This window comes from Carcharodon carcharias, chromosome 20, assembly GCF_017639515.1.
Source record: "Carcharodon carcharias isolate sCarCar2 chromosome 20, sCarCar2.pri, whole genome shotgun sequence".
In the NCBI taxonomy this organism is placed as follows: domain Eukaryota; kingdom Metazoa; phylum Chordata; class Chondrichthyes; order Lamniformes; family Lamnidae; genus Carcharodon; species Carcharodon carcharias.
In genome coordinates, this window is record NC_054486.1 from 35834439 (window position 1) to 35860901 (window position 26463).

Here is a 26463-nt window from a genome sequence, read left to right on the forward strand (position 1 = left end):
AGACACGCACACCTCACGCGCAGAGACACGCACACCTCACGCGCAGAGACACGCACACCTCACGCGCAGAGACACGCACACCTCACGCGCAGAGACACGCACACCTCACGCGCAGAGACACGCACACCTCGCGCAGAGACACGCACACCTCACGCGCAGAGACACGCACACCTCACGCGCAGAGACACGCACACCTCACGCGCAGAGACACGCACACCTCACGCGCAGAGACACGCACACCTCACGCGCAGAGACACGCACACCTCACGCGCAGAGACACGCACACCTCACGCACAGATACATAGACCCCACGCACAGATTTTCTCAGATGGTGCCATGTCATTTTGTGGTCTTATATCCAGCGAGTAGTTGTGTTCAACAAACATTGGCTTCAGATGAGCAGATAAAGCATGCTTTTAACAAAAGCAACAGGACAGCAGTTTGTCAGTGGATGGAAATTCTTGCACTAAATTGCTTACTCAATATCATGTTGGATATCACACTAGACAAAGGAAAGAAGATACTTGGAAATCAAATCGCATTACGCTTAACATACCACTATGTTCGTGTGTGGACTATTAAAATCATTTTTTAACACTTCGTAGGTTCCTCATATGCTTAGTGAATTCTAGCAAGGGATGCGCACTATTCTCCTTGCCTCTCCTGCAATATAAAAATCTTCATTAATGCTCTAAAACTGAGATGTTTTAATAATTAATTTCCATTCTACTCTAAAATTCTATCGATATTGTTGGTTCATGTTAGATAATTTAATATTTTAAAATCCAAGTGTGTGATATAGAAAGCTCTTCCTGTTTCTGGTAGTAACTGTTGAGACTGGTTCCAACAATTGTTTATTCATTTATAAAATGTATTTGCCAAGAGTCTGGAAGCCAGGAATTTAAATGCACTCCTTAACAAGTTATTAGCTCAATTGATTGACAGCAACATATGTCCATAATTTTTAACTTGAGTTCTGCTAATGAGATTTTTAAAATGATTTGTGAAATCTCGAGAGAGATGAATGCAGGTTGTGAGGATTTTGAATGTATTAGACCTGCGTCTTGTTTATTATGGTGTAGATTGAAATGCAGCTAATGCCAAAATAAAATTAAATTTCTTGTATTTTGTACCTCACAAGGTATAACTTGAATAACTCAATTTTATGCTGTTGAAGTATAGGCCTTATTGTATTCATGACTGGAACATATACAAGGTTTATCTTAATTTAAAGGATAAATTCTGTAGCCAGCCTTTGTTTACTTTCTGCTCCCTGCTTCCATCCACCATTACACGCTCCTGGTATTCCTTGCATTATTAGTTAAGGAGTCAGTCACTGCAGTAAGGAGAGATGATATCTTGGAGGGGGCATCGAATGAAGCTTCAGAATAAAAAAGGGGCAGCCACATTGTTAATTGTTTATTAGAGACCCCCAGATAGTTAGCAGGAAATTGAGGAGCAAATCTGCGCACAATTCATGGAGGTGTGTAAAAACAATAACAATAGGGTAATTATATTAGGTGATTTCAACTTTCCCAACATTAATTGGGATAGACATAGTGCTAAGGGCTTGGATGGAGTGGATTTCTTGAAATGTGTACAGGAAAACTTCTTAGGTCAAATATGTAGAGAGTCCAACAAGGATGGCGCAGTGCTGGACCTAATTCTGGGGAATGAAGCCAGACAGGTGGCTGAGGTGGTGGTGGGGGAGCATTTTAGTGATAGCGACCACAACATGATACAATTTAAGCTTGTTATGACAAAGAAATAGAGAAGTTGCAAAAAAATGTTTTGGATTGGGGGAGAGTGGATTTTAGTAAAATAAGGCAAGATCTGGCCAAGGTTGACTGGGAACAGCTACTTGTGGGGAAATCTACAGAAGAGCAGTGGGGGGCGTTCAAAACGGAAATGGGGAGGGTACAGGCTCAACATGTTCCCTCTAGGGTAATAGGAAGGAGTAACAAGCCCAGAGAACCATGGATGACAAGAAATATTCAGGATATAATGAGAAGGAAAAGAGAGGCTTTTAGCAGGTACAAGGGAAGCAAATCAGCGGAGGCATTAGTGGAGTACAGAAAGTGCAGGGTGGAGCTTAAGAAAGCAATTAGGAGAGCAAAGAGGGGATATGAGAAAGCTCTGACTGGTAAAAGTAAGGAAAGTCCTGAGATATTCTGTAAGTATATCAATGGGAAGAGGATAACCAGGGAAAGAGTAGGGCCCATAAGGGGCCAGTCTATGGGTGGAGCCAGAGGACATTGGTAGATTGTTGAACGAACACTTCATATCCGTCTTCACCCAAGAGAATGAGGATGAAGGTACGTAACTCGGAGAGAGAGTCTGCGAGGTTCTTGAGCAAATTGATTTAGTGAGTGACAATATATTGGAGGTGTTGGCAGGCTTAAAAGTGGACAAATCTCCAGGTCTGGATGATTTGTGTCCCAGACTGCTGAGGGAGGCAAGGGAGGAGATTGGAGGTGCTCTGACCCAAATTTTTAATTTCTCTCTGGCCATGGGGGAAGTGCCAGAGGTCTGGAGAACAGCTAATGTGGTTCTCCTATTGAAGAAGGGTTGTAGAGTTAAGCCAGGGAACTACAGACCAGTGAGTCTCACATCAGTGGTAGGGAAACTATTGGAGAAAATCCTGAAAGAGAGAATCTATCTCCACTTGGAGAGGCATGGTTTGATCAGGGATAGTCAGCATAGCTTTGTCAGAGGGAGGTCATGCTTAACAAATTTGATTGAATTTTTTGAGGAGGTGACCAGGTGTGTAGATGAGGGTAGTGTAGTTGATATAGTTTATGTGGAATTCAGCAAAGCCTTTGACAAGGTCCCGCTTGGGAGACTTATAAAGAAGGCACATGCACATGGGATACAGGTTAATTTGATAAGTTGGATTCAAAATTGGCTTAGTTGTAGGAGACAAAGGGTGATGACAGAAGGATGCTTTAGTGACTGGAAGCCAGTGTCCAATGGCGCACCACAGGGATCTGTGCTGGGTCCCCGATTATTCGTCATTTATATAAACGACATAGATAACTATTTGGGGGGTAGGATTAGTAAGTTTGTGAAAGACACAAAGATTGGCCGGGTGGTTAACAATGAGGTTGAGTGTCTTGGGCTACGGGAAGATATAGACAGAATGGTCAAATGGGCAGGAAAGTGGCAGATGGAATTTAACCCTGAAAAGTGTGAGGTGATACTACCTTGTCAAATTACTCCTTCCAAAGTGTATTCAATGAACGGCATGACACTAGGAACTGAGGAACAAAGGGACCTTGGGTGTTTGTCCATAGATCTCTGAAGTCGGAGGGGCATGTTAGTGGGGTGGTGAAAAAGGCATATGGGACACTTACCTTTATCAATCAAGGCATAGATTACAAAAGTAGGGATGTCATGTTGGAGTTGTATAGAACCTTGGTGAGGCTGCAGCTGCAGTACTGTGTGTAGTTCTGGTTGCCATATTATAGGAAGGATGTAATTGCACTGGAGAGAGTGCAAAGGAGATTCACCAGGATGATGCCTGGGATGAAATATTTAAGTTATGAAGAAAGGTTGGATAGACTTGGGTTGTTTTTGTTGGAGCAGAGAAGACTGAGGGGCGACCTGATCGAGGTGGACAAGATTATGAGGGGCATGGATAGGGTGGATAGGGAGCAGCTGTTTAGGGGGATGTGAGGAAAAAACTTTTTTACCCAGAGAGTGGTGATGGTCTGGAATGCTCTGCCTGGGAGGATGGTGGAGGCAGGTTGCCTCACATCCTTTAAAAAGTACCTGGATGAGTACTTGGCACGTTATAACATTCAAGGTTATGGGCCAAGTGCTGGTAAATGGGTTTAGGTAGGTAGGTCAGGTGTTTCTCACGTGTCGGTGCAGACTCGATGGGCCGAAGGCCCTCTTCTGCGCTGTGAGATTCTGTGATTCATGTGCTTCATAATCTATTAACACCCAGGGAGAAGAAGAGCAGTGTAGTACCATTCATAATATTTTGTTTGTATGTCACAAACTTCCAAATGTACCTTCATGGACTTTTCTTACCAAATCATAGATTGATTGTGTTTTGATTTCTCACTCCTATCTCTGTAATTTTTTTTTCTCTTTCAAGTATTAATCCAATTAACTATCAAATGGTACTATTAAATCTGTATCCGCCAACCCAACAGGCAGCGCATTCCAAGCCCAAATCACTTGTCACATTTTCTTTAAAAAAGGCTTTTCATCATGTTGCTTCTGGCTCCTTTTCCAATCACTTTAAATTTATGCCCCCTCGTTACTGACCCATCAGCCATTAGAAACAGCTTCTCATTTTATTTAATCTATCTAAATTGTTCATGTTTTTAAACACTTCTATCAAACCTTCTCTCTGTCTTCTCTGCTCGACAAAGAACAACCTCTGCTTCTCCAGTCAATTTAGATAACTATAATCCCTTATCCCTGGAACTAATCTGGTTTGTCTCTTCTGTACTTTCTTCAAAGCCTACATGGCCTTCCTTAAAATATGGTGCCCAATACTCTAGCTGGGGACAAACTCGTTTTATGTAGGTTTAGCATTACTTCCTTCTTTACTTTTGTACTGTCTGCCTCTATTTATGAAACTCTGGATCCCATAAGTTTTATTAGCTGCTTTGCTAACCTGTCCTGCCACCTTCAAAGATTTGTGCACAAACCACCCCAGGTAGCTCTCTTATACTCCTTTTAAAATGATACAATTTATCTTATGTATGTATATATAAACAAAATATTTGTTAGCTGTAGTGGTTTTTTTGCTTGAAATATATTGACACATTTCTTTTGCAGTCTATAGTCTGGCTAGGATTAGACTTTTAAAAATAAACATATATCCATCATTAAAGCAACTGTCCTTAGATGTGAACAAGAGGAGCACTGCCTTATGCCCATACATGCAAAACCTGTTTTCTGATTTTTCTGTTCTTGTGCTTGCTCTCCTAAAGGGAGTAGACAAGTTCTTGCACGCCCATGGAACTATTCCAAAGTACCTATACAATCATGTGTCAATCAAAGCAGCCACTAATGACCGGTTACTTGATGCTGTGATGCTTTCTTAGCAAATAATTATTACAGATGTACTAACAGCAGGATTTATCAGATCAGGAGTGAAACTCTTGGCTGATGATTCTTTCCCTGCAGACAATTGTAGTGCCCTCACCCTGATTGAGTCCAGGGATCAAACATGTGACTTTCCAGATTGGTACAGACCACTACCATATATTCATGCATTTATTGAGTGAGCCTTTGATGAACCCTTAAACCTACTTGTATATAGTTTTGAGTTTGCTGAATGATCCAATTTTTTAGAGCATGAATAGCTTTGCATCATTGTGTCTCATAACATTACCTTTTTTTTTAAGGTAACACATTTAGATTTTAAAAATGTTGACATGTTTCACTTGTGAAGGCACAAGTATATATGTCATTTTAAATAATCTTTCAGATTATAACCTCAATGGCATTAATATTATCGATCAAACCTGAGGGAAAATTCATACATGTTTATGGATAACCTATTATCCTCCAACTGCTGTTACACTTGCATTTTAACCATTACGCTCCTCTAATTCTGACCTTTTGAATATCCCTGATTTTAACCGCTCCACTATGGTGGTTGTGTCTTCAATTGCCAAAGCCGTAAACTCTGGAATAGCCCCCCTACACCTCTCTCACTTTCTACCTTGCTTTCCTTCTTTAGGCACACCTTAAAACCTATCTGTTTTGCTGAGCTTTAGGTCATCTGATCTAATATTTCCTTATGTGGCTCAGTGTCATTTTTGTTTTATAATGCTCCCATGAAGTGCCTTGGGATGTTTTATTGCATTAAGCGCACTATTGTGTTGAATGAAAATACATCAAGATTAAGACTATATTGTACTGCAAATCAGGTGAAGTGGTTAAAATTGTGAAGTAACCAAAGGAAAAACTATCATGTGCTTGCTGGTTATTGATGCTAGGACCTTTATCCCTAACTAATTTTATCTCTATTATCACCACTGCAACTTTTGGTCAGGTAAATAAATGAAATTAAACATTAGAAGCGAAATGAATGAATTTGTTTTAATTAAATTGTGTAACTGTGTCTGCACTGCTAATTTATGCTTTAAAAGTTTTAATTCAATTTAAAGAAATTATTGTAGCCCACCCTTAATGACGCTTGTCCCACAGGTCCATCTGTTCCATCATACAGTACCAGATACAATTATATATTTATCCCAATGCAACATGCTTCCATGGCAACTGAGTCAGGGCTTTAGGGGAAGATGCTATGGGAGAGTAAAAGGTGCAGCTGCAGCTCTACAGACTGACAGGACTAGCCAGCATTTTCTTTTTAATGTTTGCTATTGGAAGAATTGTCATATTGCCACAACTAATTTGACAGTAGTACACAATTCCTTTTCAAGGAGAAAATTCGCAGCACAATTGATATGTCGGAGGCCACTTTTAAATTTATTTTATTAAGCTGAGGAAGTCCTTATCACAGAATGGCTGTTTTATAAACACTTAAACACATTACAGATCTCAGTGTGATGATATTCAGTGAATTTTTCAAGGGTGAATGAGGTAACTTTGTTAATAGATTTCATTGCTGATTGAGCTGAGACCATTACGAAAAAAAAAGTCAACATTGTTCTCTCTATCCAGCTTTCTGACGGCATTTGTATTCCTCATGCTTATAGTTTTTTTTTAAAACAGGAAATGGGCCGACATGATGACCTTTGGTCCTTGTTTTACATGTTGGTGGAGTTTGTCGTTGGGCAGCTACCATGGAGGAAGATAAAGGACAAGGTATTTATAAAAACAATAAACTGAAGCACAAACGCAGAATTCACTGTACTACTGAAAGATTACAGTGACTTCCATTCAGTTAACTACCTACACAGCAACTGGAATGGAAGTAAAAGCACAGTGCAATGTCAGCAGATGTTGGTCTTATTGAGAATGGGGTCCTTTGTGCAGTTGGTCTGATATCTTGACTGCAGGGCTTGTATGTCTGCATAACACAATGCTTTTCATCATTAAAAGCCATCTGTATTAATGAAGTGCAATTAAACATTCATGAGACTGAGGTTGAAGTTAAAAGTCCAGAATTAACAGCACCTGCTGGTATTCATATATACAATCCCTTCTTTTGCAATTCTCAAGAAATTCTGAGGACGTGGATAAATTATAAAGTGCAGCTGGCGATAGCATCCAAAATACTACCTAGCTGAATTAGCTAAGTGAGCACAGACTGGAGGCTAAACCTAGCCCTTTCTGGTCTGTATAGATCAGCCAGACACCGTATAAACTAGCTGAACCACTTAAAATAAAAGGGTTTTACTCTTCTTATCTCAGCTATGAACGTTTTCTATTAGTGAAGCACAATGGGTTTTACCTTGTTTTAAAATCAGACTCAAATATATTGCCTACATGAATGGTGTTTTAGTTACCTGCTTTCAAAATCCCACATGGAAAAGGGAATATAACTGGGCTAATAAGAGAGGAGTAATATGAATACAAAAAATGAGCTAAATTGCCAGGAGCATCAGGAATAAAATGGATGAGTTTGAATTGATGATAGAGAAATGGCAAATATAACAGGATTCAATTAAAGCTGGCTAAAGAAAGACTGAGTGGGAAATAAATTTGAAGCACTATGAGCTTCAGGATCAAGAAGGTTGGGGTGACATTTAATAAGGGAGTTTTATTTGTTGCTTAGGAAAAGGAACTGGGAATTAGCATAGATTCTCTGGGTCTGGACGGTGAACCAAAAAATATGCTTCAACAAAAACAAAAATACCTGGAAAAACTCAGCAGGTCTGACAGCATCTGCAGAGAGGAATGCAGTTAATGTTTTGAGTCCAAATGACTCTTCCGTCTGAACTAAGGAAAAATAGAAAAGAGGTGAAATATAAGCTGATTTAAGGGGTCCACCCAGGTAGAACTGGATGGAGGGCCAGTGATAGGTAGAGATTGCCAAAAGATGTCATAGACAAAGGGACAAAGAGGAGTTGAAGGTGGTGATATTAGCTAAGAAATGTGCTAATGGGGACATTAAGGGAAAGCAGGACGAGCAAGGGACAGGTAGCCCTAGTGGGGGTGGGGTGGGGGGGAATCGAAATAGGCTAAAAGGTAGAGATGAAACAATGGATGGAAATACATTTAAAAATAATGGAAATAGGTGGGAAAAGAAAAGTATATATAAATTATTGGAAAAAGGGGGATCGGAAAGGAGGTGGGGAAGGAGGAGAGAGTTCATGATCTAAAATTGTTGAACTCAATATTCAGTCTGGAAGGCTGTTAAGTGCCTAGTCAGAAGATGAGGTGCTGTTCCTCCAGTTTGTATTGAGCTTCACTGGAACATTGCAGCAGGCCAAGGACGAACATGTGGGCATGAGAGCAGGGTGGAGTATTGAAATGGCAAGCGACAGGGAGGTCTGGGTCATGTTTGCGGACAGACCAAAGGTGTTCTGCAAAGCGGTCGCCCAGTCTGCATTTGGTCTCTCCAATGCAGAGGAAACCACATTGGGAGCAGCGAATGCAGTAGACTATATTGAGGGAAGTGGAAGTGAAGTGCTGCTTCACTTGAAAGGAGTGTTTGGGCCCTTAAACGGTGAGGAGGGGGGAAGTAAAGGGGCAGGTGTTGCACTTTCTGTGGTTGCATGGAAGGTGCTGTGGGAGGGGTTTGAGGTGTAGGGGGTGATGGAGGAGTGGGCCAGGGTGTCCCGGAGGGAACGATCCCTGCGAAATGCCGCCAGGGATGTTGAAGGGAAGATGTGTTTGGTGGTGGCATCATGCTGGAGTTGGCGGAAATGGCGGGCGGAGCATGATCCTTTGAATGCGGAGGCTGGTGGGGTGATAAGTGAGGACAAGGGGGACCCTATCATGGTTCTGGGAGGGAGAAGATGGTGTGAGGGCGGATGCGCGGGAGATGGGCCGGACACAGTTGAGGGCCCTGTAAACCACCGTGGGTGGAAAACCTCGCTTAAGGAAGAAGGAAGACATGTCAGAGGAACTGTTTTTGAAAGTGCCATCATCAGAATAGATGCGACGGAGGCGAAGGAACTGAGAGAATAGGATGGAGTCCTTATAGGAAGCGGGGTGTGAGGAGCTGTAGTCGAGGTAGCTGTGGGAGTTGGTAGGCTTCTAATGAATATTGGTGAACAGTCTATCACCAGAAATTGAGACTGAGAGGTCAAGGAAGGGAAGGGAAGTGTCAGTGATGGACCACGTGAGAGTGATGGAGGGGTGGAAATTGGAAGCAAAATTAATAAATTTTTCCAGGTCCAGACAAGAGCATGAAGCGGCACCAAAGCAGTCTTCGACTTATTGGAGAAAGAGTTGTGGGACGGGGCCTGAGTAGGACTGGAACAAGGAATGTTCCACGTAACCCATAAAGAGACAAGCATAACTGGGGCCCATGCGGGTGACCATAGCCAGACCTTTTATTTGAAGGAAGTGAGACGAGTTTAAGGAGAATTTGTTCAGTGAGAGAATAAGTTCAGCCAGACGGAGGAGAATGGTGGTGGATTGGGATTGTTTGGGCCTCAGTTCGAGGAAGAAGCGGAAAGCCCCCAGGCCATCCCGGTGGGGATGGAGGTGTAGAAGGATTGGACATCCATGGTGAAGAGGAGGCGGTTGGGGCCATGGAAATGGAAATTGTTGATATGATATAAGGCGTGAGAGAAATCACGGATGTAGGTGGGAAGATACTGGACAGGGGGAGAGAGAATGGAGTCAAGATAGCAAGAAATGAGTTCCGTGGGGCAGGAACAGGCTGACACGATCGGTCTACCGGGACGGTCCTGTTTGTGTATTTTGGGTAGGAGATAGAAGCAGGCTATCCGAGGTTGGCAGACTATGAGGTTGGAAGCTGCGGAGGGAAGATCTCCAGAGGAGATGAGGTCAGTGACAGTCCTGGATGCTTTGTCTTGTTGTCAATTATCCAATAAATACACCTCCTTTTTGCTCTAGCAGCCGCTTCATGGCATTTCCATGAAAGATCTACACACTAGAACACCCAGACCTCTTTCATTCTCCACCCGTTTTAATGTTTTTTCGGTATGGTGTATGTAAGTTCAGCATTTGCCCTACCTATATGCATAACACTGCACTTTTCTAACTTAAAACGTTCTTTGCTAGTCATGAGCTCAATTCCTCAGCAAATCAAGATCTGCTTGAAGCAGTCAAGCATTGTTTACAATACTGACAATTGCACAAATTGTAGTGTTAATTTTTTTTCATAGGGCCTTGTTTGGATCAGACTTGAGTACTGTGTGCAGATCTGGCGTCCTTACTACCAAAAATAATGAAGCCACAGGCAAATGTACATAAAAACATTTTCAAGGTGTGAACCAGAATTGAGAAGATGCAACTGGTAGGAAAGATTGAGCAAAATGAGAATCTTTTCTCTAGAAAATAGAAAATGAAGATGAGGTCTGATAGAGGTGTTTAAAAATGAGAGAAGGTTCACAAGAGTGATGTGGAAAAACTGTTTGCACTTTTGGGTAAGCCCAGAACAAGGGCTCAACAACAGATGAAGTATGGAATTTAGGAGTTTTCTTTTACATGGAGTGTGATGAGAATCTAGAACTCATGGTCTTATTGAGTGGTTTAAGTACATAGCATTGACGAATGAGCATTGAGATGAAGCTTGAAGGAAATAGTGTGTCAGTATGAGGGCCTGGGATTCCACAGAATGTTTTGCTGCTTGAATTTAAGGGTGAGAAACCATGAACCCAAGAGAGATAATTAGTTGAAAAATTACATGGATCAAACTTGTATTTTTATGTATTTTCTGTTTTACAAAAACTCAATGTCTCCTTCAAAAAGTAAGGAAGGTTTTGCCATTAGCTTGCTTTGGATTTCCTTGTGGTACTACATTAATAAGGCAAGTAAAGAATTTGTTGTCTGCCAAGCTATAACGCTGGTGCCATCAGAGCAGGCAAAAGAGGGAATATAGTTTTTGCAATTTTGTCACCCCCAATATATTTAAGGGGCTCCTTCAATTGGAGGGAATGGAGAAAAGGGCTGCCTGAGTAGGGAAAACAGCAGACACAAAAAGTCTCTATACAAATGTTGTTATGAGAGTATTTTTACTATTTGTGTTCTTGTCTTCTCACCCAAAGCAATTTCAAGGTAATTGCTACCTCCTGAAAGACGGTAAAACAAATCAGAATTTATCATGATAAAGCCTTGATCGGGCCAAGTAGGGTGTATGATTCCTATATGCTGTATTTAACAAAAAGATGCTCATGCAATGGAAAGCATTCAGAGAAGGGCAATAAAGGAGACTACAGTAGACCATTGAACTATAAAAGAAGCAATATCTAGTTTAGATAGAAAAAGAAAATCAATTATGAATTAGAAGCTAAACCTTTTAAACAAGGAAAAGATTGATAATTTATATGAGAGGTATTTAATGGAAAGCAGGAAAGACTTTCATTTAAAGCAGCACCTTACATTGCCTCAAGATGCCCAAAGTGTTTGACAGAAAATGAAGTACCTTTTAAAGTATAGTTACTGTTGTAATCAACATTCCCTCTTATTTCTGTTTGCTGTGAATGGTCAGCTTGTTGCAATGTACAATCCCTTCAAGATTAACCTGCATGTGTGCATCCTAAGGGAATGTTGCATGCGTGCAGTCTGTTTATTCCCTGTGCAACATATTCCCAATTGATGCGCACCTCGCAATTTTGGGAGAACATTGGTTGTTATATGGAAGTATGGAAGCTAATTTGCACACATCAAGTTCTCACAAACAGCGATGTGACTTTGATCAGTTAAACCATTTAAGTGTTGATGGTTGAGTGATAATTATTGGCCAGGGCTCAGGGGAGAAAATTCCACTACTCTTTTGCCAAAAGTGTCATGAGATCCTTCACCTGCCACCCACTTCCCAGCCACTCTTGGAGCAGACAGACTCAGTTAGAAGTATCATTTGAAAAACAGCACCTCAGATAGTGCAGCGCTCCCTCAGTACTGACTTGGGAACATCGGCCCAGAGACCTCAAGTTGCTGAAGTGGAGCTTGAACCCACAGACTCCTGAATGGGAAGCACGAGTGTTACCCAGAGGACCACAGGTCACACCTTTTCTGGAAAGAAACTAAATAAAAGAGCCAGTGGCTAACATTATAAAACAAAAGAACATGAGTAATATTTAAGGTTTAAGGTTTTCTTGTTGCTGAGTCTTGAGTTATAAAGTAGGCTATATAAAGTCATCTATAATTAGTTGATGTAGTAAACTGACTGGAGCTGAAACTTAAGACCTCAGTGTTGCTAATTGGATGTATATGGATTAAATCTGTGTCTGTTTTTTCTGTTCTGTGTTTACAGGAACAAGTAGGCTTGATAAAAGAAAAATATGATCACCGCCTTATGTTGAAGCACCTCCCCCAAGAGTTCGCTTTATTTCTGGAGCATGTTCTTTGTTTAGATTATTTCACCAAACCAGATTACCAGGTAAATTACTAAGTGTGAGTGAGAATCTTAAACAGACCCATCATAGTTCCATGCACAGAATCTCTGCAAAATCTCTGCCTTTCTTCACCTAGTTGCTGGAAGATACTGTAAGAGTAACAAAAGCTTCCTGTGGCCTCCAGTATTTATTTTCATGTAGTAAAGATCCTTGCCTCCTCCTGAGTCCAGCTGAGATTAGGAACTCTCCGTGGGGAAACTTCCTATATATGCCATATATTATGAACCTGCAAACCCATTCATGAAAGCCACTGTTACAATTTTGCCATTCGTAACATGTGGAAATTCCACCCCGCCCCCATAATGAATAATTGGAAATATGATGTTCTATCTCACCACTTTGGGGTGAAATGTGCTTGTACACTTGCAAGCTGCACCACTGAGCTATTAAAGTTTGGTTTACTTATTGTTCTTTGTCATTCATTCAGTCATTCCTCATACGCTGTAGGAACCTAACAAATCTTGGACCTGAAGAATCAAGTGTGTTTTTGTTCTGACCACATCAGGATCACCTGTCCTGTATAAACATTCAGGCCTGTACGATAGCTTTTACTCAGGGACAGACGAAATGGACCAACTTTTTTTCCCTATCTGACATTTTTGTGCACTTGTATCTAGGTTTGACAGAATTTTTAAGTTCTCAGTATTCCTTTCCCGCTTCCAAGGCCAAGCCTTGCTGTTTTTAGCAAGTATTTGTAGAGGGAAGTATAGTTATCCTTTTATCTATCTTACCTGTTTCATCTTATGTTTCATTTGTTGCTTGCAGGCTGTTTAGGCACTGGCTTGTTGCTACAATTCTAAGACTCTCCGGAGAGATTTTCACTGGCTCTATTGAGCGGAAATGACATGGTAGCAACCTGAAAATCAGGGGAGTGCAACATTCTGCTCTGTTCCTGCTCCCAATCTGGCCAGTGCCATCTTGAAAGGACTCTTGAAAGGGCAGCTGAATCACCTGTTTTTTGTGGCTGATGGATGACCCAGATTGTCATTTTGAGACACAACTGGACAAAGTCATTTTTCACACCACCATCAATACTGTCTCCCACACCTACTACCTGAACCACCGGATCTGTGTGCTGCCTTGGCTGCAGTGGGGCAACCATTTGTCAGAGGCGTAATGAGAAGACCAGAAGATGGACCAAAACTCCTATCAGCACCAGTTGATGGGCTGGTTGCCCATTCCACTGGCCTTCTGCCCAGTGCTTAAAAATCTATCTTCCAAACAAACTGCCTGTCTGGAACCTATTGTTCTCAAAGTCTCTGTTGAAATGCTGTGACCTTGTATCTTCAACAGGACTGTTCTTTAAAAAAAAGAAACTCCTGAAGTTCTCAGGATATCACGCACAGAATCACAGAGCAGAAGAGGCTCTTCGGCCCATCAAGTCTGCACCGACACATGAGAAACACCTGACCTACCTAATCCCATTTACCAGTACTTGGCCCATATCCAATGGGGATCATATTGCACAAAAAGATAGCTCAAAATATAGGTTTGTCTTATTTGTTTTATAAAACCAAAACTATATTTAGGATATAGCTGGTCGTGTAAGCATAGCTGGTATTTATTGTTCACCCCTAGCAACCCTTAGAAGATTGTGGTAGGGATTCCCTTTGAATCTTACACCAGTCCTTGTGGTGATGGTGTTCCCATTATGTAGGGATAAATCAACCCAGTATTGGGGAAGAAATATTGTCATGATTTTATATGACTTGGAAGTGAAGGTATTCTGACAGTGTTGCTGCATTAGAGAGCTCAGGCACCCAGTCTCTAGAATGAAGGCACAACAGAACACAAGATGGGAACCTCGGGTGCACCACCTTGATCTCTACTGCGATTGCGGATGCCTGATTGAGATCCAGTATCCTCAGTGGATTCTTTATTTTCTTGTTCAGACCCAGGCCCAATTCAAAATAAAGTGTACTATATAAGCTGTTTCTTCATGCTCTCAACAATCTGGTGGCAGGGGATGTACCCAGGTGTTCTGTTGGCCAGGTAGGTGATCAAACAAAGGAGAATACATAACAAAACAATATTAGCAATTAAATCATAATTAAGAAGGTGGCAGATTTGTCATTCTGTATTTAAATCCATTACAAGGAGTGCTCTTATTAGGATCTTTAGGTCGGGAGAGATGGCTACTCCTGCTGATTATCAAATAGTGCAAGAAATGTGTTCGTCCATTTTCTGTTGCAGATTGACATGAGAATTGCTCAAACTGTGTCTACTCCATTTTACAATCCACCAAATCTCGCTTAGATTCTCCACTCTAGAATTAACAAAAAGGTGGACCTAAATAAAAGCCGAAGACACTGAGTTGGGTCCTTCAGGTCAGTACTAGCCTCCCCCATCCCTCTTGAATTTAGTTTTGCAGGCAGTTTAGATCATAAGGGCTTGTTGGATTGAGTGATCTTAGGAAAACATTCCTAGTTCAAGGCCAATGGCTTGTACCTCTATAAATCCACCTATAAATTGCCTAATGTCTTATTTGTTCATGTTAACATTGGGAACAGGAACAGAGCAGCAAAGATTGGGACCAGCTAGGCCTTCCCTCCCCCTGAATTCTTTTATGCCTCTTGCATTATGTCTAAGATGTCTGATTGATGAAGGAAATAAGATTTCCTTCCTTTTTGTAGTACCTGCACCATTCTGCAAACAGCCTCCCTTACACCTTTGGAAACATTTTTGTTTGATCGCTAAGAAGTTGGGGAAAATTATTTTTAAGGTCATAGAAAAGAATTAAGCTATTATACAGGTCCTGGGTCTCTAGAGAAGGCAGGTTGCGGGATGATAAAGTAACGGACAATCCCAATGATTATGGAACACAAAAAAGCATGATTCCCTAGAACCTAGTAAGACTGACCAAGCTCCTACAGTTTGGGTTGCTATTATTTCAACGCATGACAAAACTTGCAAGCTAACTACTAATTTTTATTTACATTTTTATTTACATAATTAAGATTTAATTGTAAAAGTGTAACCTTGTTACAGAAGTAGTGAAATGATGGTATATAAACAAATATGCTACTCCATGCAAATACAGCAAGGAAAACCTGCTCTACAAAATAAATTAGAATTATTTTTCATTTCATCTCATCAAATAAAATATAACTTGTGAAATATTGAAAGTGATACAACACTGCAGGAGGATGCAAACTCAAGATTCAACAAACATCTTTTACTGTTTCTTCCCAGTTATCAGTTATGTTGGTCCTCTCTGGGTTGTTTTGCTATTTTAGTTAGTGGTTTGGTAAGATTGTAGACCTATCATTTTTTTAGTATTTGAAAATATGGCTGAATTCAAAACCATGTAAGTATAGTCCTGAGAAGAAATAGAAACTATTTCCTCTTGGCCAATTGTTGGCTGCTATTCAACTGTGATTCATCAATAATTCCTCAGTGGCTGTTAATTTTGCAGTGAAATGGTATGTTGGTCATTCATTCTAAAATGTGTATCTTGCAAAGATACAAAACCGTAAAATCTGTCACAAATTCCGCATTATCATAATAATTGATTTCAAGGCGACATTCTCATCTTGGGTACTCCAAAAACCATTAAAAATCACATGGGCTTTATTGCAGGAGTGCCTGTTGAAGACCCTGCTTGTAATCACTGCAAGCTATGTATCACCTTATTTTCTCTCTAACTATCCCATTCAGCATACCTGGCCCATTACTCCACTGTTTTAACTTAGTTAATTCTGGTCTGCCTTTATTTCCCTTTATTTTGCAGTTGTTGATGTCCGTATTTGACAGCAGCATTAAAGCACACGGGGTTGTTGACAGTGACCCTTTCGACTGGGAGAAAACTGGGACGGATGGATCACTTACCATGATAACCACCTCCACCACTCCTCAGCTACATACACGGCAGACACCTGCTGCTCTTGGGTGAGTAGGGCACCGTTAGAAGATTGTCCTAAGGCTTCAGTTGATACTTTGAATCCATAGGAGAAATATTTCACAAAGTAATAGTGTTCCCAACTCTGACGATTCAGGCAATGCTCAAAGTGGCGTCATGGATCAGTCGAGAGAAGGCCAGTTCACCAGTGTGCGTTAATTCCAGCTATACTTGTGAAAGACCCATAAGTGATCTAATACTTGGGATGCAATTGCAGAATGATATTTGGAATAGCTGGGGGGGGGGGAAAGGAAGATTGATGTAACTGTTTTAGTGATCATAGTGGGGAGGCGGTGGCATTGTCACTGGACTAATATTTCAGAGACCCAGGTTAATGCTCTGGGGACCTGGCAGATGGTGAAATTTGAATTCAATAAAAATCTGGTATTAAAAGCCTGATGCTGACCATGAAACCATTACCGATTGTCGCAAAAAAACCCATCTGGTTCACTAATGTCCATTAGGGAAGGAAATCTGCTGTCCTTACCTGGTCTGGCCTACTTGTGACTCCAGACCTACAGCAATGTGGTTGACTCTTAAATGCCCTCTGAACAAGGGCAGTTAAGGATGGGCAATAAATGCTGGCCAAGGCAGCGATGCCCACATCCAATAAGCGAATAATAAAAAAAAATCAGTCAGTCGGTGGTTGTAGGATTTGGGCTGTCTCCCAGCAGCATTAATATATATTTGCAGGCAGGCTGTTTCATAAGCAAACCAAATCTTCTATAAACTGGAGCCTGTATATTGTGAGTGGGATGGCATGTCACATGATTAATGTCCTTTTTATGGCGGGATATCACAAAGAGACTGCATGAGATGCCTACCACTTGCTCGATTTTACTGTGGAAGTTGGTAACTAATCTCACAGGTCAGTCTTTGCAATTAAAATTAATAAATTTGCGCAAATGTAGTAAAACACACAAATTATGATAGTATAAACATTCAGAAAAGAATAAAGATGAAATAAGTCAACAGAATTTGAGTGTCCCTTATTTCTAACAACCCAGTAATCAGTAAGACTTTTTTTTTTACTTCAGTTTCCCAATACAAGGGTAGGTGATATTGATGCCCATTAAATTAAGTGCAAATTCCAAAAATGAAAGCTCTGAATGTGAGCACCTAACAAATACCATTGAGCAAAGTCTGAAGCTTTGTCCTAGTCAAAGTGCCCCTAAATAAAGCATGGGTCAATGCCACAACAGTAAATCATTTGCATAGAATCTCTTGATGAGACTCCATTTGTAATTGGCCCATGCTTTAACCATGTGTAATCTATTTAGCCCTAGGACAAATTTTCTGCATTCCAGCTGGTCTCTAAGGAGCGAAGAATCTTGCTACATACAGGTGAATGGTTGATCATCCCACCATTTTACTCAGTTTATTGAGGAAGGACCACATCCATCTTAACACCAGTTATTTCGAGAACAAGTTAACGTTATACGCCTGTAGCCGCACACATTAAAAAAAAAAAATCTGTACTTAAAGGAAGACAAAAGCCCAGCTTTTATAACAGGTGGCAGCAACTCTAAGTTTAATACCACAGAGTATTTATCTTCCAAGTAAATTTTAGAAACATGGTAATTTTAGTTAAGCTTTAAAGGGTTCCTCCTTGTTTCTTAATTTCTTTATTTATCTATATTTATTTAAAGAACTTGTAGGTCCTATATGCTTTTCCTTGCTGATTCTTTTTGTTCCATCTCTACCCGTTCCTTCCCAGAGTCAAAATTGTGGAATTCCTTACCTTCTCATGTATTCTCTTCTTCCTACAATCTACACTTTTTAAGACCAAAGCTTAGCAATGCCTTACTTATAGACTTAGTTACATTTTTGAGTTTTACTCCTATTCTTTCATGCTTCACAGCAAAGACTGTTCCTTAAATAAGCTGCTGCTCCCTGGTGTTTGTAGTGTTAAATAGCGGTGGAACAGATGACCACAGTGCTTTATTTAGCTTCCTGGATATGGTGCAAGTCCTCTTGGGATTTACTAGCCTTGGGAAAAGCAGTGGAATAGATGCTATCAAACCATGGCTTAGGCTATAAACGATGGAATAAGGTTATTGAAAGTAACCATGAACAGTAATAAGAGACACTACAGATAACAATAGTTTATGAAACTTCACCTACATTATCTCAATGTGAAAATAACATTGTACCATTCCCTGCTCCAGTAATTCTTTAGATGATATGGAACCTGGATCAGTTGGCAACATAAGCTGTACCCAGATCCATGTAGTCTCCAGTGCCCATCTTGATGGCCTCGGAAGAACTGAATAAAATACTTGCAAAACTTCCAGATGTATACTTTCCTTCAAAAACACAAAAAGACAAAAGGAACATTTACAGTTTTGGGAACTGTCCCTTGGAGTGGTGTCAGATTCCATCTAACTCACCTTGCTGCAGACCCCATTTGAAAATTGACTACTCTGCAGAATGAAGCAAGTGGTTAACAATGTGTTCTGCATCTTGGGGGCCTGGCTCAATGATGTTCTGCACCTTGGGACTTCTACTTCATTTTTCAGTTTCACAAGTCAATTGGCCTAAAAACTTAAATCATTAAAATCAGTATTACCCAGAAGGAAAAAAACGATTCAAAATTGCCCAATCCCAGTAAAAAAGATCAGTAAGACTGGTACCAGTAATAGTGGAGTTCCATTTTAAGGTGTACAAGACCAGTTCAGACAACTTTTATTGATACCCTTCATTTCCAAGTTTGATTGGGTTTTCTTTCTGGGTAACATGTTTGTGAATTGCTGCTAGTAACTGCTAACATCATTAACATGAAAAATTCATTATAAGTTACTGTAATAATGGTTGAGGTAACAGCAATTTTATTTTGATGTCCTAGCAGACACAGCTGTCTGCATTCACATAGATTGCAGTGATGTTGTTGGAGGGCAAACATGATGATTGAGGGCTTTAGGATATGGTGACTGGGGAATGACAAAATCAGTGACTCCAATGCTCTCCCGGCCAAACTGTTACTTTACACCCTCCATAATATTGAGCTTGTCCAAAACTTTGCTGCCTGTAATTTAACTCTCTCAAAGTTCCATCCACCCATCACCCCTGCTTGCTGACTTATCACCCATCACCCCTGCTTGTGGTGCTTAGATTTAAAAAATTTTTATACTTGTTTTTTAATCCTTCCAAGGCTTTACCCCTCCTTATCTCTGCAATGTCCTCCAGCCCTTCACCTCTCCCAAGATCTCTTCATTCTTCCAAATCCAGCTGTTTTTTCATCCCCAATTTTAATTGTTCCATTAGTGGCAGTCATGCCTTCAACTGTTAAGCTTTAAACTCTGGAATTCTCTCCCAGATCTCTCCACCTCTCTTTCCTCCTCCTCATTTAAGATGCTTTTTAAAACCTACCTCTGTGGCCAAGCATTTCTTCATCTTCTCTAATACCTCCTGAAGTGGCTTGTTGTCAGTTTTTGTATGTTCTTGGGATGAAGTTGTTGCAGAGCCTCTAGATAGGCAACAGATAGGAATAAAAGATGACTGCAAGTGAAGAAGCGTTAGACAGAAGGATATGGGGAATGGAGCAGAGGAGGAGGAAAGACTTAGAATTGGGAGATTGAAAGAGCCAGAGTCAATTAAAAAAAGGAAAATAAAAAGTTTTTAAACATTAAAGAATTTTTTATTTTTCTATTACAGAGAGAAAGCAACAGAGAGAAAGAAACTGAGACAGAGTATATGGGATCTGCACAGACAGGCTTCACTGTGGACTGGGGGCTAGTCGAACTTGCTTTAATATTCAGAATTAGGAAAACTGACGTGAAACTTTAAGTAAACGAATCACATTGGAACCCTGATGAAATATATTCCCTGGTGGGAATACCTAATTTGAAATGGGATGTTACAGAACAGCTGGTGTAACTTTCAAAATAAAATGTTTACCATTAACAAATTTAATAAGGTTCATCTTATTTCATTTGTTAAATAGAAAAAAGTATGAAAGAGTACATAGAATAAGACCCTGAGCATAGTTGGGGCAAAATATCACATGCCCATACACGGACTTAATGTAAGAAGATTCCATTCCAATACTTACACATTGACTTCCAAATTAAGCCATCCCTGCCGTTCCAAACCTTGCTAAAGACATACAGCACTTTATTCCATTACCTTTGACTGTTGCGACTTTGTCTTCCCTGAACATCACAGCAACTGATGAAAGAGTTGTATTGTCAGTCATTGAGTAGATCATTTGCTGTCTCCTATTCAGGAAATAACATGGCACATTAGGAAACCTAAGGGAGAGGGAATTATGCAGATTACAAAACACTTTTTTAAAATCCATATACTGCAACAATTTGCATTTATATATTACTGAATATCCAAAGATGCTTCTAAAAGGTGTAGGGGTAAGATACGCACTGAAACAAAGAAGGATGGGGATGAAGGAATGGCAAGACATTGGAATAGGATATGAGCAAGTGTTTTGGATGAGCTGAAGTTTACAGAGGATGGGAGTCCTACCTGAAGAGCCTTGGAGTAGTTCTGTCTTAATTTTATTCTTTGCAATATTTTTAAACAAAGCTAATATAAATGGGATATTTATCTTGTAGGATGTGGTAGTATAGTGGTTATGTTATTGGACTAGTAATCCAAAGGCTTGGACTAATGATCCAGAGACAAGAGTTCAAATCCCACCACAGTTAAATAAAATCTGGAATTTAAAAAAAATGAATAAGTTAGTGTCAGTAATTGTGACCATAAAACTATTGGGAAGACATAAACATCTGTCTGTAAATCAGAATGAATATCAGGATATACTATTTTGTGAAGTCATTACAATTTGTCATGGTAGTTAGGGAAGGATAGCTGGCCAATTTTGGATTATTAAAATGATTGTGCACGTGTTGGCAACAATTGCCTGTATTTCTAAGTAATCAATTGTGGGTAGATGTCAGCTTTATATTAAGGAGGAAAATAAGCATTGTCTGCTGCCCATATGTTGAAAAATTTTAAAAATAGGGAGAATTAGGATGAAAGCCCAAAGGTACAATCATAGAGAAGGTTTTTGAAATCAGGCAGGATCATGCAAGGTAGGGCAAACTGTTCAAGGATTAGATAATTCGGTAGTTGGTCCTGGGACTAAACTGTGCCCTGCCTACATAGAATGGAGTTTGCAAGGTTGAGTTGCTGCCTAGACAACCTGCAGGACATGCCTGTTGTTAGCATTCCTACATTGCTGGAGTGATTTGGATTATTTGGGCTTCTAAGAAAAGGCTCCAACGTGAGAATTCCAGATAGACATTGCTCATGAATGTGCTGTTCAGCTCTATGATTCCATTATTTTAAGATTGTTTTCAGCTGGATTTGTCTCATGAAACATTTAGTTACTGGACTGCATTAGGTTATCTAAAAGCTTCACTCATGAAGGGTGTTAACTCATTAGAATCACCTCAAACTACTGTTAAACCCACTCTGAAAATTCAGATGTAGTTGGTTAAATAAATATTTTAAACTGTCTTAACATGTAGTCAGGAAGGAAACTAGACACAAGTGGTTCATCTTGGTCAAATCAGATCATTGTATTTTCTCACGTGTATAGTAGTATTTACATTGAAACAATAGAGAAGAAGCACTTTGATGAAACAACTTTTACATAACAAAGTTTTAAACTTGAGAGCAACTATTGTTAGCATCTAAAATCCCAGCCTTACCAAAGAGAAACACAATGAAAAATAGCTTTCTGTACATTCTTCAGTTTTCTTGAACATACACTGGATACTACAGTGTGGGAATATAGTTCTGAATTAAACCACACAAGTTTTGCAGAACTAAGAAAAACTTAAGTAATTTTTTGTAGTAAAAACAAAATGCTTCTCTGACTTTAGTTATAATTTTTTTCTTCCCCATCCCTCCCCCACATCAACTCCCTTCTTCATAAAATTACCTTACACAATGCACAGTTCTTAGTAATTAAGTGCTTTGGTCCCAAGCCTCAATCACTGACTTTTGCTGCAACCGTTAAGAAATGCACAACATGCCTCTTAAATGTTTCACAACCTCGTTCCTGGCCAGTCTTCCTCCCAATAGTTATCGCAATTCGAGAAATTGCAGGCATAATCCTGCCACTGTGTAGCAGAATCTGTTAAACTGCTATGCAACTGAAGAGGCTTAAAACCTAATAGTTTTGTTGGCTGTTTGAAAAGTCTTACACAAAGATTCTAGCTAGCCCTTTGAATAAGCAAAGCATTAGATTTTGTTGGTTTCTTGTTGATAACTTGTTCTAAACAGGAAAAGTGATCATATAATTTCCCCATTAAGTTTACCTGCTTTCAGTTACTTTCCAACAAGAGGAAAATGTGGTACATTATGGTCAACTGACCATTTCTTAGGAAGAATACCTTTCTTAGCTATCAGAGAGAGTGCTCCACTGCACGATTCTTTACGTATAAATAATCTGATGTAATTGATCTCTTTTTTTAACAAACTGATCAGCATATCAAAAGATTGATCTCCAATGTATTCCCAGCTTCCTTGATCCACAAATGTACTGCACTACTTAGTACTCATTGGCACTTAACATAGACAATAAAATAGCTGCTCAGCTGCCTCCTCCCCAATGTGCTGCTCAGAATCTTAGTGCTTTAATGGCTCTTGATCCAAAATTGACATTGAGTGGAACATTGCCTGAACAGCCAATGAATGTAGAGGTGAACCTCAGCTGTGCAATCACGCAGCCATCCTCAGGATCCTTGAGAATGAACCAGTTAAAGAGAATTAGCTGTCCATTAGCAGTGTCATTATCTGTTCATATGCTATGTAGTTTATAAATAACAAGACAGCTGAGGCAATCGTCTTCCACCAATGAGGAAATGTCACTAAAGTAATGACAATAACTGAGTTACATGGATCACTAGGATTGATTGCAAGAACATAGCATCCTTGGGTTGTGTTTTGGAAAGCACATTTTATTCAAACAACTGACATAGGATTTTGCCATACCACATACATTGCAGTATCTCACTCCATAATAGAAACATGCATTTATTGCTATAACTTGCTTTTTCACAAGACAGCTTTTTAAGAGAGGATCTAGAACTTTACAGCACAGAAGGAGGTAATTCAGCTATTGTGCCTACTGATTTTTTGAAAGAACTATCTGATTAGGCCCATTCTCCTCCTCTTTCCTCATATCCCTGAATTTTTTTCCTATTCAATTATATATCCAATTGCCTCATGAAATATTAAATCTGCTTCCACCACCCTAAAGACAGTGCATTCCAGATCATAACAACATTAACCCGCCTCTCTGTCAGTCAGACGAGTGTGTAATCAAGAAACATCCTTCAATTAATCTAGGAAATTACTTTTTTTCCTCCCTTGGAAAAGTGGACTGTATGAAGTGTCTTGCCCACTTGTGTTTTGGCAGAATTGCTAATGCATCACTGGTGCCAGGAGATCTGATGAAAGAAAACACTGATGAGGTACTGCAGGATGAACAGCTCAGTGATGGTGAGAATGTTATTCCAGGCATCATTTGCCCCGAAAGGATGGCAGAAATGCAAGAATCCCATAATGCTCAAGCTCCTTATATTGGAGAGAAAGATGTTTGGGAAGAAATGGACATCAACAGGAACAAAATGAAGATGGCTGGCTGTAAGGTAAATTGGGTTTAGTATCTTAAATGAGGGTGGTAGAGTTTATAGGTTATAATAGAGACCATAATATTTGAGTTATATTCTTGCTGGCCATCTTTATGAAAATGATAAGCAAAACTATGTTCTTGTATGGAATTGACCCTATTATAGCCTTGTATTTTTTCCTTCAATGGTAGAGAGTTATAATAATAAGAAATTATTATATTATTAGATTTATATTATTAACTTGTTATATTTATATTATGTTACGCTCGAAGATTCTGTCCTTTAGGTCACCAGCAACCATTTCATTAGTAAACATATTTTGTACAGATATTGATGTGTGCTAGCTATTTTCAAAGGCAAGCATTGAAAAAAACCTTGTTATATAAATTATGCAAAATTGTGAATAAGATAATGATTGGATTTGGATTATTTTACTGATCTGGAGATTGATGATGCTATTATGTCTTTGCCACTAGTATACAACCAAATGTTGGCCTAGAGCTATTATGTCCACGTCAACTGTCCACATATCAGCAGTTTGTCCCTCAACATCTACTTTTATGTATTAATACATATTATATATAATAAAGTTTAAGGCCATTAATTTGCTGAAGTAGTTAAGAAAACTAAAACAAAAGCCAGTAATCTGAGATTTTGCCTTTCAACCATTGGCATTTGGATGTGAATATGATGTAAAAATGGATGGTTTTTAAGAATTTCTTATCCTTATCAGCACTTCAAAACTAAGAAGAACGATAATGACTTTGTCCCTGAGTTAAGACATAAAAGCCTGGTTTTGAATATATTTTAAAACATTATAAATCTCAAATCCTAAATTTTGATTTTTGAACTTACTTATTCCACCTCTAGCCCAGACATTTTCAAAACCAACTGCAGTCAATCCCATTGCAGCAGGAGGTAAAATTGGGAAAATTGTTCCAAAAGCCTGTTGCCTAAATGTTTTGGCATTTTTTTATTTAATATGTGGTTGGGTTTTGTTGCCTTTTTATAAAAATCCCAGTAAGCAATGTTTTATGCAAATAGGTTGACAGATCTGCAGAAATGATACATATAGCTAAAGTCTATATATCTTTAACAAAAACAAAAATCGCTGGAAAAACTCAGCAGGTCTGACAGCAGCTGTGGAGAGGAAGATAGAGTTAATGTTTCGAGTCCGTATGACTCTTCTTCATTTTGTTTTTATCTATATACTTTAAGTGCTCATGATGAATTTGGACAAGGAGTTGCCAATTCTTCCCCCTCTTTTAAGTCCCCTGCTTCACACATCACTTGTTAGATTAAAAGATTTGTTTTTTTTATGAATCTAGTCATGATAAGAGATCAATAAGTTCAAAAATAGGGCTTTGCCTAGAATCCAGCATAATAAAGCTATTGCTTTACTAAGCTGTAGTGATAAAATAGCAGTTAATCCACCACAGTGCTGTTGCCTAACTCTTACCTTCATATAGGAGGTAGAAGTAGGAAGGGGAGATAACAGGACATAGAGCTGGAAACAAAAACAGGCATCAGGTGGGAAAAAAGTGGAAAAGACAGAGCAAAGGACCAAATAACATCAAGGGCCACTTGTTACACATTACACTATTTTTGTACGTGATGGTTTTCATGTTCCTATTTATATTTGTATTGGACTTGGCTGTTCTTATTAAATATAGAAATCTCTAAAGATCTGCAATCACTAACAATTTTCTGAAGCTAATTACCAACTCTGACCCAGTTGTACCATGTAGAGCTCCAGAAGAACCATACCTAGATTGTTGATCATACTTATTGCAAAATAATTGGTCATTTGTTTCTAGGTACTGATCAAACTAGAATTGAACTGTTAATTACCCTGTGTATTAAGATTAGTCTCCATTATTTTCCATGGAAATTGTTGTCTATTTTGAAAATCATTTGAGTAACTCTTATATCTGCTTTCAGTAGGCTTTTTAAGAAGCAGCTGCCTGACTTGTCTAGGAGAACTGGATTCAATATTTCTGTAAGAAATATTAATGCTTTAGTGACATCCCAGAGATGTCTGTGGGAGGCAACTGAAGCCAATTGCAATAAGAACCATACTATCTAATATATCATCCTATTTAATCATCCTTGGTCAGTACCTTGCCCTAACATAACCACCCTTAAGGCCAAGATGATAAATGATCCATTACTAGTGGATCTTCCATGACTTTGCTTGTGATAAATTACAGGGTACATTGATTAATGCTGTGTAACGTACAATATATTATCAGGGTTTATGGTGATTGAGGAGTTGTAATTGTGTTTTTATTGTGGGGTGTCAGCCTTGGTTTAGTGGTAACATTTTGCCCACTGACCCAGAAGGTTGTGGATTCAATTCCCACTACAAAGACTTGAGCCCATAATCTAGGATAATCCAGAGCAGTACTGAAGGAGTGCTACAGTATTGGAGGTGCAGTCTTTCAGTTAACACTTTAAAGTGAGGTCCCGTTTGCCCTCAAGTGGACGTAAAAGATCTTAT

The 26463-nt window shown here is 39.5% G+C and overlaps 1 protein-coding gene across 1 annotated transcript in view; it reads left to right on the plus strand.

Moving 5' to 3' along the window:
* The window catches only part of LOC121292488 (tau-tubulin kinase 2-like), a 296782-nt gene that overhangs the window by 198858 nt on the left and 71461 nt on the right, over nt 1–26463 (plus strand). Inside the window, exons 8-11 of the mRNA XM_041214491.1 lie at nt 6703–6795; nt 12326–12451; nt 16198–16355; nt 23750–23981. Coding sequence (XP_041070425.1) covers nt 6703–6795; nt 12326–12451; nt 16198–16355; nt 23750–23981 — 609 coding nt within the window. The remainder of the gene's footprint in view (nt 1–6702; nt 6796–12325; nt 12452–16197; nt 16356–23749; nt 23982–26463) is intronic.